This window comes from Tupaia chinensis, unplaced genomic scaffold (assembly GCF_000334495.1).
Source record: "Tupaia chinensis unplaced genomic scaffold, TupChi_1.0 Scaffold143584_1, whole genome shotgun sequence".
In the NCBI taxonomy this organism is placed as follows: Eukaryota; Metazoa; Chordata; class Mammalia; order Scandentia; family Tupaiidae; genus Tupaia; species Tupaia belangeri.
The window spans coordinates 7,586,376-7,602,012 of record NW_006203430.1 but is presented as its reverse complement, the minus strand read 5'-3'; the positions used below and the strand labels follow the sequence as shown (position 1 = coordinate 7,602,012).

Sequence of the window (15,637 nt, the reverse complement as noted above, 5' to 3'; positions counted from 1 at the left end):
GAAACCCTTGACAGACATATATTATTGTGTTTTCAATTAAGGACCAAAAAAATAACTCTACGAGAAATTAAGGACAACCAGTATCTCTTTGAAACAAACTAGCTTTGTGGTCTATTTGAAAAAAATTAATTCAACTTTTAAATAAGAGCAGACAACAATAATAACAGAGGAAAAGCATCTTACCAAATCCTGAATCCCATGGTTCAGTTCCACAGTTTGTACCAAAAGACTGCACGGGAAAAGGGTTTGCTGTATTTGGCAGGTTCTGATTTAAGGCATTAGAATATGGGTTACTAAAGGAAGAGGTACCCATCAATCCAGAGCTGACATTGGGTCCTAGACAAATGCCCACAGCAACAGAATTCTGAACATGCTCTCCTAAGACAGCAGGAAAAGGATACCCTCCTGAAAACCCCAAGCCAGCGGTGCTGCCAATATGGCACTGAGGCAAAGTGACATTTCCAGCTGAAGGGAGTGTTCCCAGATACTGCCGGGCAAAGGGAGCTGTGCTAAGAGAATGTCGAGTCAGGAGTGTTGGTACCGCAGCAGGCACATTCGGTATCTCGGCAGCAGGACCATGAACTGCAAGGCTGGGAACAGAGGTGCCATGGTTTCCAGAGGTGGTTCGATTAGGAATTTGACCACTGAATTCACTGCTGGAAGTTGACATATGCTTAGAAGACAGTCTTTGACCTTCCATAATAGAGTCCTGATGTGACACAGAAAGGGGCGGTATGACTTCCTCAGCATGATGGCTCTGACCTGCCTTGCTCATGGCAGCCAGACTGATTGGGTCCAATTCACTGGGATTCGATGACAAACCTACCCTGCTGCTCTCTAACGGATCTTGACTTTTTGAGGAAGAATCTGTACTCAATTTAAACTTAGGTATTACATCTTCGGGTTTGCTACTCAGAGAGGTAGTTTCAGTCACAGTTTTCATATCAGAGTCGTTCTGGAGAATACATGATAATGTTCCTCTACTTTGAAACAGAACTTTGTCTCTCAACTTTTCCACAGCCTGTTCCTCCAACGGAGCTGGACTGGCTTGAATAATTGTGGTGCTCAACTCACTGGTAATACCACTCTGAGTGTGACAAGTAGAAAAAAAACAAAAACTTTTAAGAAATAATTCACAGATAAACTGAATATAACAAATTCAAACCATGCTGGCATAATCTCAAGTAATGTAATGAAGAAATATACTTGATATTATTCCTATGAAAGAGAGTTGGCTTATACAAAGGGGTTTTGCAGCTGTGAAATGCAGGCTTCTGCTCGAACTTTGCACTTACAGTTTTATGTTTTTAAGAATTATTTTATTGGGGCTGGCAGGTGGCAAGATGGTTAAGGGCACTGGACTCCCACATGGTTGACCAGTTTGAATCCTGGACCTGGCAGCTTGCTTTCTCACTCTCTCTGTCTTCCCAAGCAAATTTAAATAAATAAATAAATAGAAGTTAAATAAATTTTAAAAATAATTATTTTATTTAGCTTTATGAATATTATTTTTAATTTAACCAGAGAGAGAGACAGGGAGAGAGAGAAAATGAGAAAGCAAGCTGCCAGGGCTGAGATCCTAACCATGGTCAGTCATGTGGGATTCCAGTGCCTTTAACCACCAAGCTACCTGCCAGTCCCACCATTCATTGTTTTATAAAAGAAATTATGAGAAAATGAGTAAGAGATATACATCAATTATATGTGAAAATTTCACACAGATAAAGGACCATAGTCATGTAAGATTTTCCAAATTTAAGCGATTTACTTTTTTAAATTTTGTAATAAAAATATAAATAAAATAGCAACGAATGATTAGAGACCAAGCAAGCTTTCAAATGATACTGAGATGAGGCTGGGAATCAACACAGAGCCAGTTCCCAAGTCCTCCCACCCCTACTGTTTGTCTACACAGCTGAAGATGTGAAGATGCTAACTTTTATGTGTATAAAGTCTTTCTTGATTTCTGAATTTGCTTGGTCCTATTTTCTTAGGTGTGACACGATAGTCCTACTGAAGGCTGATAAACTCATTTCTTTATAACACATGACCTGAGGGGTGACATGCACAGCTCTGCAGGATGGACGAGCTAGAATTTACATACAAGGTAAGATACTTAGCCATCACTGATTGTTTTTGGAACTCAGTTTGGAAATTTCTCCAGAATCAAAGCTTTAGGAAACAAAGGCATTAAACAAAGATCAGATTATTTGCCACTTAATAACCACAACAAATAATACGTACTCAGGTGTGACCTATTAGGTGACAACCAATGCCCTCACACCATTCCTCCTCAGAGATGAAGAAACAGGTTTAGTAATCTGTTTGAGGAGTAGCAGAGAACAGGCTGTGTGATTCCAAAACTCAGCTCTTAACCACTATGCTAAGAATATACAGGCTCACTAACAACAGAGTCAGGAAGATGGCTCTCCACGGAATGGGCATAACGTCTTTCTAACACCGCATCGTATTTAGTAACTCCAGTGCACATACTTAATAGCCCCATGAAGGAGACCTAAGGAGACGTCAATCCACAACAGTCAGATTCAGCTCATTAGAAAACTTCATACTGTCACAACCACAAAATACGCACACACAAATGGATAGTAAAATATTAGCTTCTCCCACATAAATCTCTCAGCTCTATTCTTCTACTCTCCCACCTACTACCTGAGTGCAAGCTGACATGGTCTCTTGTCTGAAAGACTACAATAACCTCATGTCAAATCTTCTGGTTCTTATCTTGCTCCCCCCAAACCATGTGCCACACTGCTACTGGAGTGAGCTTTTCTTAAAAAATTTTAAAAGAATTCTTAATTAATTAATTAATTTTTAAGTTGCTATAGGGCATGTGAACTCACCAGAGAAAGAGACAGAGAAAGCACCTGCTGGTTCCTGGAGCGAGTTTTTAAAACTTCAAAACAGGGCCAGCAGGTGGTGTAGTGGTAAGGTGCTGGACTTCCCATAGCCGACCATGGTTCAAGCTATGCACCCACTGGCTTGAAAATCACGCCAGGCTCATGTGTGTGCATGCCCAAAATCCCACGTGGAAATTTGGAGAAGGGACTGTGGCATGGCCATCCCCCCAGGGGGTGATTTCTCACTTTCCCTTCGTCTCTCACAAGCACAAGCAAAAACCTTAATTTAGGGGGAAAAAAAATTCAAAACAGGTCTGATTTTGCAGCACAGTGGCAATGCACTCAAGAAAACCAGATTTCACAGTTGAATCTCCAACGTGGTCAGTCTGAAAACATACTAAGCATGTGCTAAGGACTCACTATCTGAAAGGCTAGAGAAAGAAGAATGCAGTATTACCAAATCCTCCAGAGGGTGCTCCTACCTGCCTCACCCCAGCCCCCCACATACACAAGCACAAGTTCTATCATGAATAAAAATAATAATAATAAATAAAAACCAATTATATCAGTGTCTTCCTTAAAAGCATTCAAACCCCCAGATATTATATCCAAGATTCTTCATGGTTTGGTCCTTCCCTTTCTAACCTAATTTCAGTACGACTGTCAATTCCACACTTCCCCCATTTACCACTGCTTCCTCCCTGTTTAACTCCTAGAAGTCCTGGAAAGTATGGTTTCAATATATTATTCCTCCCATAAGCCTCTGCTAAAACACTTCTCACACCTCTTGCAATCAGATTTTTAGCTACCTCCTGAATTTTCACAACATATGCGCATCGTAGTGGATGTCACTACATGGTGTCTTCCATCAGAGATCTGAGGCAGATATTAAAATGTCTGTACCTCAAGTGTACACCCAGCATGAGTAGCTGTTGAGGACGTATGTACATACACAAACACAGATTCATTTTAAAGGCATAATGGCAACACAGAAGTTACACATGCCTGAACTTCAGTCTGATAAAACACCTATAACAATTCATAGCTGCAAGTCTCACTAAAAAAATAGACCACGTGCCAGCCCACCTTGCGGTCCTCTGGGTCATAATCTGTTGCTGTGGCAGGATAGGTGCTCTCTTGTTCAGACACGTAAGTCAGCCTGCTCAAACTAGCACGTGAATGTGCCAGCTGGGACGATTCACTGTCATATGGTGGCTTCTTGGGATCAGCTGTGGAACCCAAAGGCTCTGAAGCACACCTAAAACAGAGAAAAATACCCAAGGATTAAAATGATCCATTCTCTTACTTAACATTACCTACATTAACCCAAAACCATTCCTGTTTGCCCACAATCTTGTAAATAATTTAACCAGAGATGCCTTGCTTACATTGACTTATCTAAATTTAAATTTATAAATTATACTCCTACTGAATGGAATATTTTCATTAAAAAATACCACATACAGACACATAACAACACCAGCTCTTCAGTGAGTAAAAAATTATTGAATACTTGATTAGGAGCCCATGTAAATATTCCTGTCCTCAAATAGCAAAGACGGGGGGGTGGGGGTGGGGCACAAAACAAACAAAAAAACAGATGAAGACAAAAGAATGGAACAATAACTCGCCACTGGCAGGAAAATAAAGTGGGACAACTTTCAGTTAAGCAATTAAGTGACACATATCAACAAAAGCCCCTTGAACTCAGTATTATACACCTAGGAATTTATCATAAGAAAAAACGTTAAAGACTTCACAAAAAGGGTACATTATCACATCACTAACAACAAAATAGAAAATCTTGAATGTCAAACCAGCCCAGTAACTTTGTAGTTTAGGAACTCCAGATCTCACATAGCCAACTGCAGTTTGAATCCCAGTCTCAGTAGCTTGAGAAACACACTAGACATGTGTATGTGTGCCCGAAACCCTGAAAGGATGGAGAAATGGAGAAGGAATGACAGTGTGACCATGCCCCAATACAGGGTGTTCTCTCCTTCCATCTCTCTATCTCTCTGGTGAGCACAATCCAAAAAAAAAAAACAAAACTTAATTATCACGCAGAAGAAACTAGGTTATAGAAATTATTATAGAATACACAAAAAATTACATAGCCATTAAAAATCACACTACTGGAGGCCAGGTGGCAGCACAGTGGTGACACATCTGGACTCTCATGGGAAAGATCCTAGGTTCACATCCCAGCCCAGGATCTCCCTGTGCACTTGGGAGTGTATGCACGTGTCCATGACCCAGGCTGGTGAGTCAAGGAGTGCCTTTCTCTGTGCCGCTCATGGAAGAAATAACTAAAAATAACTCTGAAAACTCTCCTTTGGCTCAGAAAGATGTTTATTATACATTAAGTGTTTTTATAAAAGGAGATCATGAAGTAATAAGTAGTGAGGTCTCATATCTACTTACACACACACATTTCTCCTACCTAATACCGGCAATCAGTACCTGTCACAGAACACCAGCCCAGACAGGGAAAGGAAAGGAGAGGGAAACGCACTGCCTCTAGGAGGGGCGGTAACAGTCACGGAGCAAAGGAGCACAGGGATAGGGAGCAGTGTCCAGTGAACTTTGGAAACAGTTTCTACACCTCCTGCATACTCTGCTACTTAGCTTCAGCTCAGCCCCTGAACTGACAGGTTTTTACTCCAATATTTTTTTTTTACATAAAGTTCAAAATACTCAGCTAAATTGATAGGCACACTGAAAATGCAAATTCAAACTTTTTTTTTTTTTTGAGAGATTTTCACTGTAGGGTGTGTGCGCTCGCCAGACAGAGACATTAGAGACAGAAAGCGAGAAATCACCCCCCAGGGGGGATGGTCACGCCGCAATCCCTTCTCCTCCATTCTCCTCTCGGGATCTTGGGCACGCATGCACACGCGCCCGGCGTGAGTTTTAAGCCACCAGGTCCGGGACACGAACCGCGGTCGACTACGTGGGAGTCCAGCGACATAGCCATTACGCTAACTGCTGGTTCCCTCAAATTTTGAACTTTGAAAAAGCCACAGGCGAGGTAGTGGCACAGTGGTGGAACAAATGGACCCACATGGGAGAGGTCCTGGATTGCATCCGGGACCTCCATGGGCACAAGTGGCATTCAAACACATACCCATGATCCAGGCTGGCTGGGTGTGAGAGTGGATTGTGGCATGGGACCCTATTGAGGGGTCCTGTCTCTCTATCTCTGTCTCTGATAGAAGAAATAAATAAAGTTAAGAAACAAAAGCCACTGTATTGTCAATATATTAAGAATTATGTTATTTAACTTTCTTTTTCTTTCTCTTTTTTTCTTCCTTCCTTTCTTTTTTTTAAATTTGATCAGAGAGGGACAGAGTGAGAGAGAGAAAGTGAGAAAGAAGCCACCAGGTCTAGGACTCAAACCACGGTCAGTCACGTGGGAGCCCAGTGTCCTTAACCACCATGCTACCTGCTGGCCCCATTAGTTAGGAAGTTTCTAACTAATAGAAACAAAATATTATTAGCCAAATTGTTTCAGGCCTATTTTAGCTACTGTATACATGTAGTATGCACATGTGTGTGCACAGACACAGATACACATAGAAATACCATGAAAAAAGTTCTGGGTCACAAAGGTGACGTGTTATATCAGTTTGGCTTCTTTGGTTGACAGGAACAAATTTGTTTAGGTTAATTTAACCTCAAATAATTAGAAGTGAACTGCAAGAACACATGTAAAAATAAAGAGAAAAATTTCAGTCAAGAGTCAGACTACAAAAGGATCCAAAAATTGTCAAGGTACTGGCCATTTGGAGACTCAAAGGCAGTTCTGATTTAGAAGCTCTAATTCAGCTCTGTGAAACAGCAGAAATTAGCTAGGACAGTTACCAAGATACTAATGAGCAGTAAAATGTGTCAGATAAAACCATTCTCACACGCAAAAAAGTTAACATTAAACAGAAGAAAAAAAATTTCTTGGAGAAGTTTGTTTTTTGTTTGTTTTTTTTTTACTATAGGGCGCGTGCGCTCGCCAGACAGACAGAGACAGAGAGACAGAAAGCGAGAAATCACCCTCCATGGGGGATGGCCATGCCGCAATCCCTTCTCCTCCGTTCTCCTTTCAGGATCTTGGGCACGCACGCACACGCACCCAGCATGCGTTTTAAGCCACCAGGGCCGGGACGCGAACCTTGGTCGACTACATTAGAGTCCAGCGACATAGCCATTACGCTAACTGCTGGTCCCGAGAAAATTCTGACTGATATTTCTCCATGAGCAGATCTCAACTGATATTTGCTTTATTGAGTGTGGCAGCAAAAAACGGATGCTTAACAACTTACCAACACAAAATCACTCTCATATCACTTTCTCTAGCAATTTTAGTTCAGAACATACTTACCCTCTCATAAACTGACTTTCTCACTAAAGTTTTGCTCTGGGCAGAAAGGTGGAGGTGCAAGTGCTTGGCTTAGTCTACCACGAGGAATGAGCTCACCAATTTCACAGTCACTTTAGAAAGGCAAATATGATGCTCTCGTTCAAAATATCTGACCATATGCAAAGTTCATGAGAAAGTTCAGTAATCCCCTAAGGTCTCTCAACTAAACTTAATGAGCGAATATATTTTCGTTGTACCAAAAGAGTAATAGGTAGATACAAAAGTGAGACCACCAAACCCAGTATTATTTTTGTAAAGATTTATTTTATTTATTATTTATTATTTATTTTCAATTTGCTATAAGGCTCATCAGAGAGAGACAGAGAGAGAAAGTGAGAGAGGGAAATTAAGAAAGCTAGTCACCAGGTCAGTCCAGGACTCAAACCGCAGTTGGTCATGTAGGAGTCCAGCACCCCAACCACCATGCCACCTGCTAGCCCCCAATCCAGTATTTTGGCTCTCCTCTTGCAGTAAAGGGCAGTGTGAAGGAGAAAAATCACAGTAATGGTAGTCTTTATACAGTATTTATAGATTTTATTAAATGCTTTCATATACATTTTTTTAAATGTCAAAACCAAAAGTAAAAGATAAACTTGGAAAGTATACAAGGGGAAAGAACACAGCACAAAGCACTGTCAGGAAACTGGAAATTGAAAATGTAAAAATGTAAGCAAAATGAAAGAGAAGTGAAGAAAGAGGTAGACCACTATGCTGATAGAATTGTTCAGTATCTTTGACATGTTAATCCATATATGTGATAAAATGACAATGAACTCCACCCACACATGGTACCCATGTCAAAAGTTCCTGGCTGGGATACTGTACTATATTTATGTAACATGTAATCACTGGATGAAGAGTAAGTGGGAATTCTTTACATTATCAAAGGAAATTCCTATGAAACTATAATTATTTCAAAATAAACAGCTTTTACGAAGAAAGGATTAAAAAAATGTAACACAGATATCACAAATGCATTATTAGAGTTCTTGGGCATGCAGGAAATGAAGCAGGACTAATATGTTCAGAAATAAAGGAAAAAATGGCCAGCCCTGTTAAGCATCATATACAGGGAGAGCTGGATCCCCTGTGATCCACTGGGTTCAAATCTTGCCCTTGGTGGCTTGAAAAACACCTTGGGCACGTGTACATGCATGCCCCAAATGCTGACATGATGGAGAAACAAAGCCAAAAGGATTGTGGCATGACTATGCCCCACTGAGAACTGTGTGTGCTCTCTCTCTCTCTCTGATGATTACATGCACCCTCTGACGATGTTACAAAAATTTTAAAACTTCCTTTAAATGAAAGAATACGTGGACACTCACTGAAAGTGTATACTGGGTATAATACAAGTATGTGGAGTGAAAGAGCAAAGTAACAGTGAAAAGTCAGTATAGAGAGAGAGCCTAATAAAATTACTAGAGTTGAGGAATAGCAGATGGCATAGTGGTTATGTCGCTGGAATCCCGCATAGTCAAATATGGTTCAAGTGTCAGACCTAGCGGCTTAAAACTCCTGCAGGACACATGTGCGTGCATGCCCAAAATCCCAAGAAAAGAAGGAATGGTAGCATGGCCATCCCCCCTGGGGGGTACACATATATATGTACACATATAACAAAAATCTCTCTAAAACAACAACAAAAAAAGTTACTAAAGTTGAAAAAAATAATAAAGAATCTGGGCCAACTGGTGGTGTGGTGAAGGCAACTGAATCTATGTTGAAAATACAACAGGTGCGTGTGTGTGCGTGCATGCCCCAAGTCCCCAAATGAAGTAGAAATGGAGAAGACATTGAGACGTGATCATCCCCAATGGGAGGTATTGTCTCACTTTTTCTCTTTCTCTCTTTGGCAAGTATATATATCCTCTGGCTAATTACAATAAAAGAGAAAGAATCTTAAACAAAACCTTGCAAAAAGATCAAGTCAATTCAAAGGCAAGAAGAAGTAGGCTAGTCTCAGATTTTCTTCCAAGATTCCATAAAGACAGTAAATCCTATAAGAAAGTTAAGGGGAAAATGTGTAATAAGCTAAATATTTTAATACCCTTAGACATGTCATAGCCAGATGATTTTCAAATTTGGTTAGACTGGATGACTTCTAATGTCCTTTAAAACACAAAAATAACTGTAAAATAAGAAGTGATGGGGGAGGGGGCAATGGTGGTGTGGTGGTTGAAGCAGCTGGATGCCACATGACAAATTACACCATTTGAGTTCCAGACCTGACAGCTTGAGAAACAGGTCAGACAGATGTGCAGGAGTACGCTAAACCCCAACAGGAGAATGGAGAAGGATTTACACATGACCACGTCCCTTGTACGGTACTTTCTCACTTTCTCTCTGTCCCTCTCTAGCAAGTACACACACCCTATAGCAAATTTTTAAAAAAATTTTTTAAAAAGTGAGTATATGAAAAAGCATTTCAGAATGAGACATCTACAAGTAGACATTCAAACATGAGAGAACTAAGCTCTCCGTTGAAATTTAGATAAATATGCAATTCACTGGAAGTTTGGGAAGCAGTGGACAATTTCAAAATCCAGTATTGTGAAATAAATCAAAACTGGTTTGATAATCTCACTAATTAGGCAAAAGAATTCTATTTATGGGAACCAGCAGTTAGCGTAAATGCTATGTTGCTGGACTCCCACGTAGTCGACCACGGTTTGCATCCCGGACATGGTGACTTAAAACTCACGCCAGGCGCGTGTGCGTGCGTGCCCAAGATCCCGAGAGGAGAATGGAGGAGAAGGGATTGCGGCGTGACCATCCCCCTTGGGGGGTGATTTCTCGCTTTCTGTCTCTAATGTCTCTGTCTGTCTGGCGAGCGCACGCACCCTATAGCGAAATTCTCTCCAAAAAAGAAAAAAAAAGAATTCTATTTATTACAATCTTTCAATAGAAAAACATAAAAGGTCTCCTACGAAGCTATAAAAAATTCATAGAATTAAAATTTGATGAGCAAAGTTATTCATCTCAATGTCACTAAAATTTATATAGAAAAAATGGTTGGCAAGAAATTCATGAAATATTTATAAGGGTTACCTTTGAGAGATGAACCTATAGATGAACAATTTTTCTTCTTTGTACTTTTTTTCAATTTATTCTATACTAAGCACATATTTTAATTTAAAAAAAGGGTAAGCACTTACCCTGATATACTTGTTCCAGAAACTTCACTAGGAGAAGAATGGCTCAGTGGTGAGGTGGAAGGTCTGAAGCTCTCCTGGTTATCCTCTGAGCCATGTCCATCATGCTCAAGGGAGGTATCTTCCAAATCTATCAGAAAGGTATATTTTCCAATGAGAACAGAAAAAACTATGACTGAGTCTGTGAATGTGAACAGTTACTCAGATACTTACCAACAGTTTTAGGTAAAACCACACAATGCTTTTCAAAAGTCACATGCTTCTCGCTACCGCTTGTTTCAGTGACGTACTCAATTTGCCTCTGGTGTTCTCTCTCATCTTGTGCTTCTTCACCCTCCTCTAACAGCCAAAGGGATGCTACTCTGGGGTTTCTTACTGATGAACAACTATTAGATGCTGAAGTGGAAATTAAGGTAGCTTTTTCACTATAACCAATATCTGGTAATTTGCTGTCAGTGGGATATGTCTTCACACCTTCTGCATCCTCATTCTCTCTTATATCTCTAAGAACTGAATCTGAAGAGTTGTTTGTTTTAAATGATTCCTGGTTTTCACTGTCTCCATTTTCACCAGAAAAACTAGCTACTATATTTTCTTTTTGGTCCATTACACTTGTACTGGTTGTCCCTAAATCCTCTGTGTGGTTGTCCTGGGTAGTTTGTTCATTTGGTAAAGATAAATCCCAAATATCAGACATACCAGTTCTTGAAAAGTTTACCAATCCACCTTCGTATCTACTAACTTCGGTTTTTTTTAGGTATTTTTCCATATCAAATGCATTGGATCCATTACTTTGTTCTAAATCATTAACGAAGAAATGAGACACAATGGGACAACCCTTCTGTTTATCATCTCCCCGAAAAGTCTTGTCTCTGGTTTTATTTGAAAGTGCCTTGAGCATGGTAGCAAGCTGGGAAGGAGCAGCACTGACGGATGCCTCTGCGATGGCTGAAGCAATAGTGCTTATCCTCAGCACAGACTCTCCATCAGGAGGCTCGTCCTCGGATCTTTGGAATTTGCTGTTCATGAAGAAAGTATCCTGGAAATGAGAAAATGTGTTTCTGATAAATTTATCCCAGGGCCATAAACGTGTACATATTAGCCTAATCTTTATTTATTTAAAGTACTGTGTAAGTTTTAGCAGCAAGAAATTAATGGTATGCCAGTTAAATATCCTAATGAAAAAGATAGCCATTAGCAACATTAATTATCCAATACCAGGTTATGCACAAAATCTGATGGTCATTTGTTTTTTTAATAAACTCAGGAACCAAAGAGACATTAAAACTGATTCAGAGAATTTTTTAAAATCTTAAAATTAAGATCTTGAGATTGCAAAGCCACTGAGCCATTATGACAACAAGTATGATTTTTGGTAACTTCATTCAATTGTCAGTCAAACAGGGCTGTTGTTTGATTAGTTGGTGGTGGAAAGTTTACAAGTTTAGATGAAGATTACAGTTCCTAGAAAAGTGCAATGTATTAAAACTGACAGAAAAAAATTTTAAAGATCAGAATAATCCTCAAAGTCTGGAATTAAAAAGCATCAGATAAAGAACATTACCAGACCTATATGATTTCACTAATAGATTTTACCAAACTCTAAAGAAAAATAGTACCAATCTTACAAAAAACACTTCCGTTAATCTCAGAGAGACTCGGAGTCAGTGATCCTTTTATCCTGCTAGTCTTTAAGGTGATAAAAAAAAAAAAAAGATAAAACACAGGGGCCACTAAAACTGAAATCACTCTCAACTACACATTTTATTCTCTAATGGGCCCTGTTTTAAAATATACATATATGTATGTATCCTATTCTTTGGATAAAATTTTACCAAGGATTAAAAAAAGGAAGTGAGGGGACCACTCTAGAACTTAAATGGCAAGATCAACAACCCACACATCACAGTGGATTTCTTCTCAAAATGACCATGTTTAGCTTTTACGAAAATAAATTTCCAGTTAATATGAAATGTTAAAAAAAGAAAAAAAACTTCCAGGAAATAGAAACACCGAGACCAACAAAAACCTTGGTACCAAAATCAGAACAAGAACATTATAAGGGCATTCATCTCATTCACAAAGATTAGAAACCATAAGCAAGCCAAATCCAATGACATACCAAAAGATAATAACATCATGACCCACGTGAGGCTTACAAAAGAATGCTTTTGCATTAAAAAACCATTTAATATAATTTACCACATCACCAATAAAAAAGTCGTCGCTTGAGACCAGCAGACGGTGTAACAGTTACATTGTTAGACTCCCACATAGTAGACTGCAGTTCCTGGACCAATGGCTTAAAACTCATGCTGGGCACATGTGTGTTCATGCCCAAGATCCCAAGAGGAAAACAAGAGAAGGGACTATGGTGTGGCCATCCCCCCCGGGGGGTGATTTCTCGCTTTCTGTCTCTGCCTCTCCGGCAAACGCATGCGCCCTATAGCAAAAATCTCTCTTAAAAAAAAAAAAAAGGTATCACTCATGTTTATCTTGATAGAACCAGAAAAGTGTTTGACAAGATTCAACCCCCTTACAAGTTAAAAACCAAAATTGAGCAAATAAATTAGTGAGAAAGATTAGAATGGAACTTTGCTATTCCAATAATATAAACAACTTACAGCATATATTAAATTTAAAGATAAAACAAGTCAGTGATGGAAAAGCTTTTAAAGAGTGTCACTTCAAATCAACACTGTTCTAAAGTTCAGTCAAATAGGACAAGGAAATAAAGATATAAAATATAGAATTAAAGAAATAAAACTTGTTGTTTTCAGATGATATAACTATGTATGTAGGATATCCAAAGACTATACCAATAATTATAAGAGTTAATAAATTTGTTGGATATAAGGTGAATTAAAAAAACACACAAAAAAATCTATTTTTGTTTAACCACAACAAACAGAAATGGGAGAAAATATTAAAATGATGTTTTAGGCCAACTGGTGGCTAGATCCCACATGGCCAACTATGCAGTTTGCGTCCCAGATCCAAAGACTTGAAAACACATCAGGTGTGAGAGCCCAAACCCCAGGAGAAAAGGGAAGAGGACTGCAGTATGGCCATGCCTCCTCAGAAAGTGATTTCTTACCTTCCCTCTTTTTCTCTGTCTCTCTGTGGTAAAAGCAAGTGCCCTAGAGCAGCACTAAAAAAATAAACAGGGGCCAGCAGATGGCATAGCAGTTACAACACTGGACTCCCAGGTGGCTGACCGTGGTTCTAGTCCCAGACCTGGTCGTTTGAAAGTCATGCTGGATGGGTGTCGGGTGTGCCCAAAATCCTGGGAGGAGAATGGAGAAGGGACTGCGATGTGGTCATCCTTCCTGGGAGGGGAGGGGGATTTCTTACTTTCCCTCTCACTGTCTCTCTCTCTCCACTGAGTGCACACACCCTAACGCAAAAAACCCTGCACATGGGTTTTAATATTTATTCTTCGTTAGAAATGTAACTAATACATCAAATTGTGATTGCTTTTCACATTACTACCTAGCGAAGTAAAATTAAAACAAAATGGAGCCAGCAGGTGGCGTGGTGGTTAAGGGCACTGGACTCTCACATGGCTGACTGCGGTTTGAAGTCCCAGACCTGGTGACTTGCTTTCTCATTTCCTCTCTCTCTCTCTCTCTCCCTCTCTCTCTCTCTCTCGTTCTGTCCCTTTCTGGTCAAATTTAAATAAATAAAGTTAAATAAAATAAATATTAAAAAAAAAAAAAAGTGAAACTCATACTGGGTACTTGTGCATGAATGCCCAAAATCCTGTGAGGAAAATGGAGGACAAGGGATAGAGGTATGGCCATCCCTCCTGGGGGGTGATTCCTCACTTTCTGTCTCTCTCTGTTGCTCTCCGTCTCTCCAGTGAGTACATGTACCAGACAACAAAATTTTCTAAAAAAGAAAGAAAGAAAGAAAGAAAGAAAGAAAGATAGAAAGAAGAAAGAGAAAGAAAGAAAGAAAAAAAGAAAAAGAAAAGAAAAGAAAAGAAATGTAAAGGGCCAAAAATTACCCAACATACTTTTTAAAGAAAAACATGCCTCCCTCATTCCTCCAAGTCCCCAGCTTGGGAAGTCTTCCTTCCCCACGGCAGGACACTTGGCTTCAGACTTTGCCTTCTCACGCCTGCCGAGAGGTGGAGATGATGGGCCAGGAGGGCTGGAGCCAGGCTGGGTTGACTCTCAGACCTGGCTAAGCTTCCAAGCCCTCCTGGTGGGCTAGAAACTGGGCCAGGTGTTGGGGCAGGCTCTGATATGTAGGGGATTCCTCTGTGCCCCCTGTCTTGTGAATTTTGTGGATAGATGGCTTACTGTGGGCCTCCAGTTGGAGCACGGCTGGTGCCCCAAAACAGCCTGGCGATCTCCCAGCCTGAAGGCAAGGTAGAAGTGGGGGAAGAAGGGAGAAACTTGGAGGGGGACTCCCCCAGAGCCCTGCACTGCCTTCCCTGGTGACATGAAGCCAAAGAAGGAAAAACTGGATAAAAACTCTGAGGGGTCCCAGCACATCAAAGCTCTGCAGAAAGAACTCGAACAATTTGCCACGTTCTTGAAGCAGAAGAGGATCACCCTAGGATACACCCAGGCTGATATGGGGCTTACCCTGGGGGCTCTCTTTAGGAAAGTGTTCAGTCAAACTACCATGTGCCATTTTAAAGCTCTTCAGCTCAGTTTCAATAACATGTGCAAGCTTCAGCCTCTGTTGCAGAAGTGGGTGGAGGAAGCTGATAACAACAAAAATCTCCAGAGATACGCAAAGCGGAGACCCTAGTGTAGGCGTGAAAGAGAAACCAAACCAGTATCAAGAGCCACACGCGGGGCACCCTGGAGAGCATGTTCCTGCAGTGCCCAAAGCCCAACGCTGCAACAGATCCACCCCATCGCCCAGCAATTCAGGCTCAACAAGGACGTGGTCTGAATGTGGTTCTGTAACCGACGCCAGAAGGGCAAGATCAACAGCAACTACGCACATCAAGAAGATTTTGAGGCTGCTGCGTCTCCTTTCTCAGGGGGACCAGTATCCTTTCCCCCCACCCAGGGCCACATTTTGGTACCCCAGGTACGGGAGCCCTCATTTTACTACGTTGTACTCCTCAGTTTCTTTCCCTGAGAAGCCTTTCCCCCCTTCTCTGTCACTACTCTGGGTTTTCCCATGCATTCCAATTGAGATGCCTGCCCTTCCTAAAAATGGAAAGCAGGGAGAGAGAAGCCAGGGAA

At 40.6% G+C, this 15,637-nt stretch overlaps 1 protein-coding gene and 1 pseudogene across 7 annotated transcripts in view; one reads left to right on the top strand and one right to left on the bottom strand.

The window, feature by feature from the left end:
• CEP192 (centrosomal protein 192) overlaps positions 1-15,637 on the bottom strand; it is a 134,611-nt gene that overhangs the window by 71,150 nt on the left and 47,824 nt on the right. For all 7 annotated transcript variants that reach the window (XR_001369462.2, XM_014582361.2, XM_014582363.2 and 4 more), the window contains 4 exons: positions 10,641-11,466; positions 10,431-10,557; positions 3,945-4,116; positions 184-1,087 (listed from right to left, as the gene is read on the bottom strand). Coding sequence is in view for 6 of the 7 variants with exons in the window: in XM_014582361.2 (XP_014437847.1) it covers positions 184-1,087; positions 3,945-4,116; positions 10,431-10,557; positions 10,641-11,466 (2,029 nt within the window). In the remaining variant the exon portion in view is untranslated. The remainder of the gene's footprint in view (positions 1-183; positions 1,088-3,944; positions 4,117-10,430; positions 10,558-10,640; positions 11,467-15,637) is intronic.
• On the top strand, positions 11,781-15,587 carry LOC102486569 (POU domain, class 5, transcription factor 1-like; annotated as a pseudogene).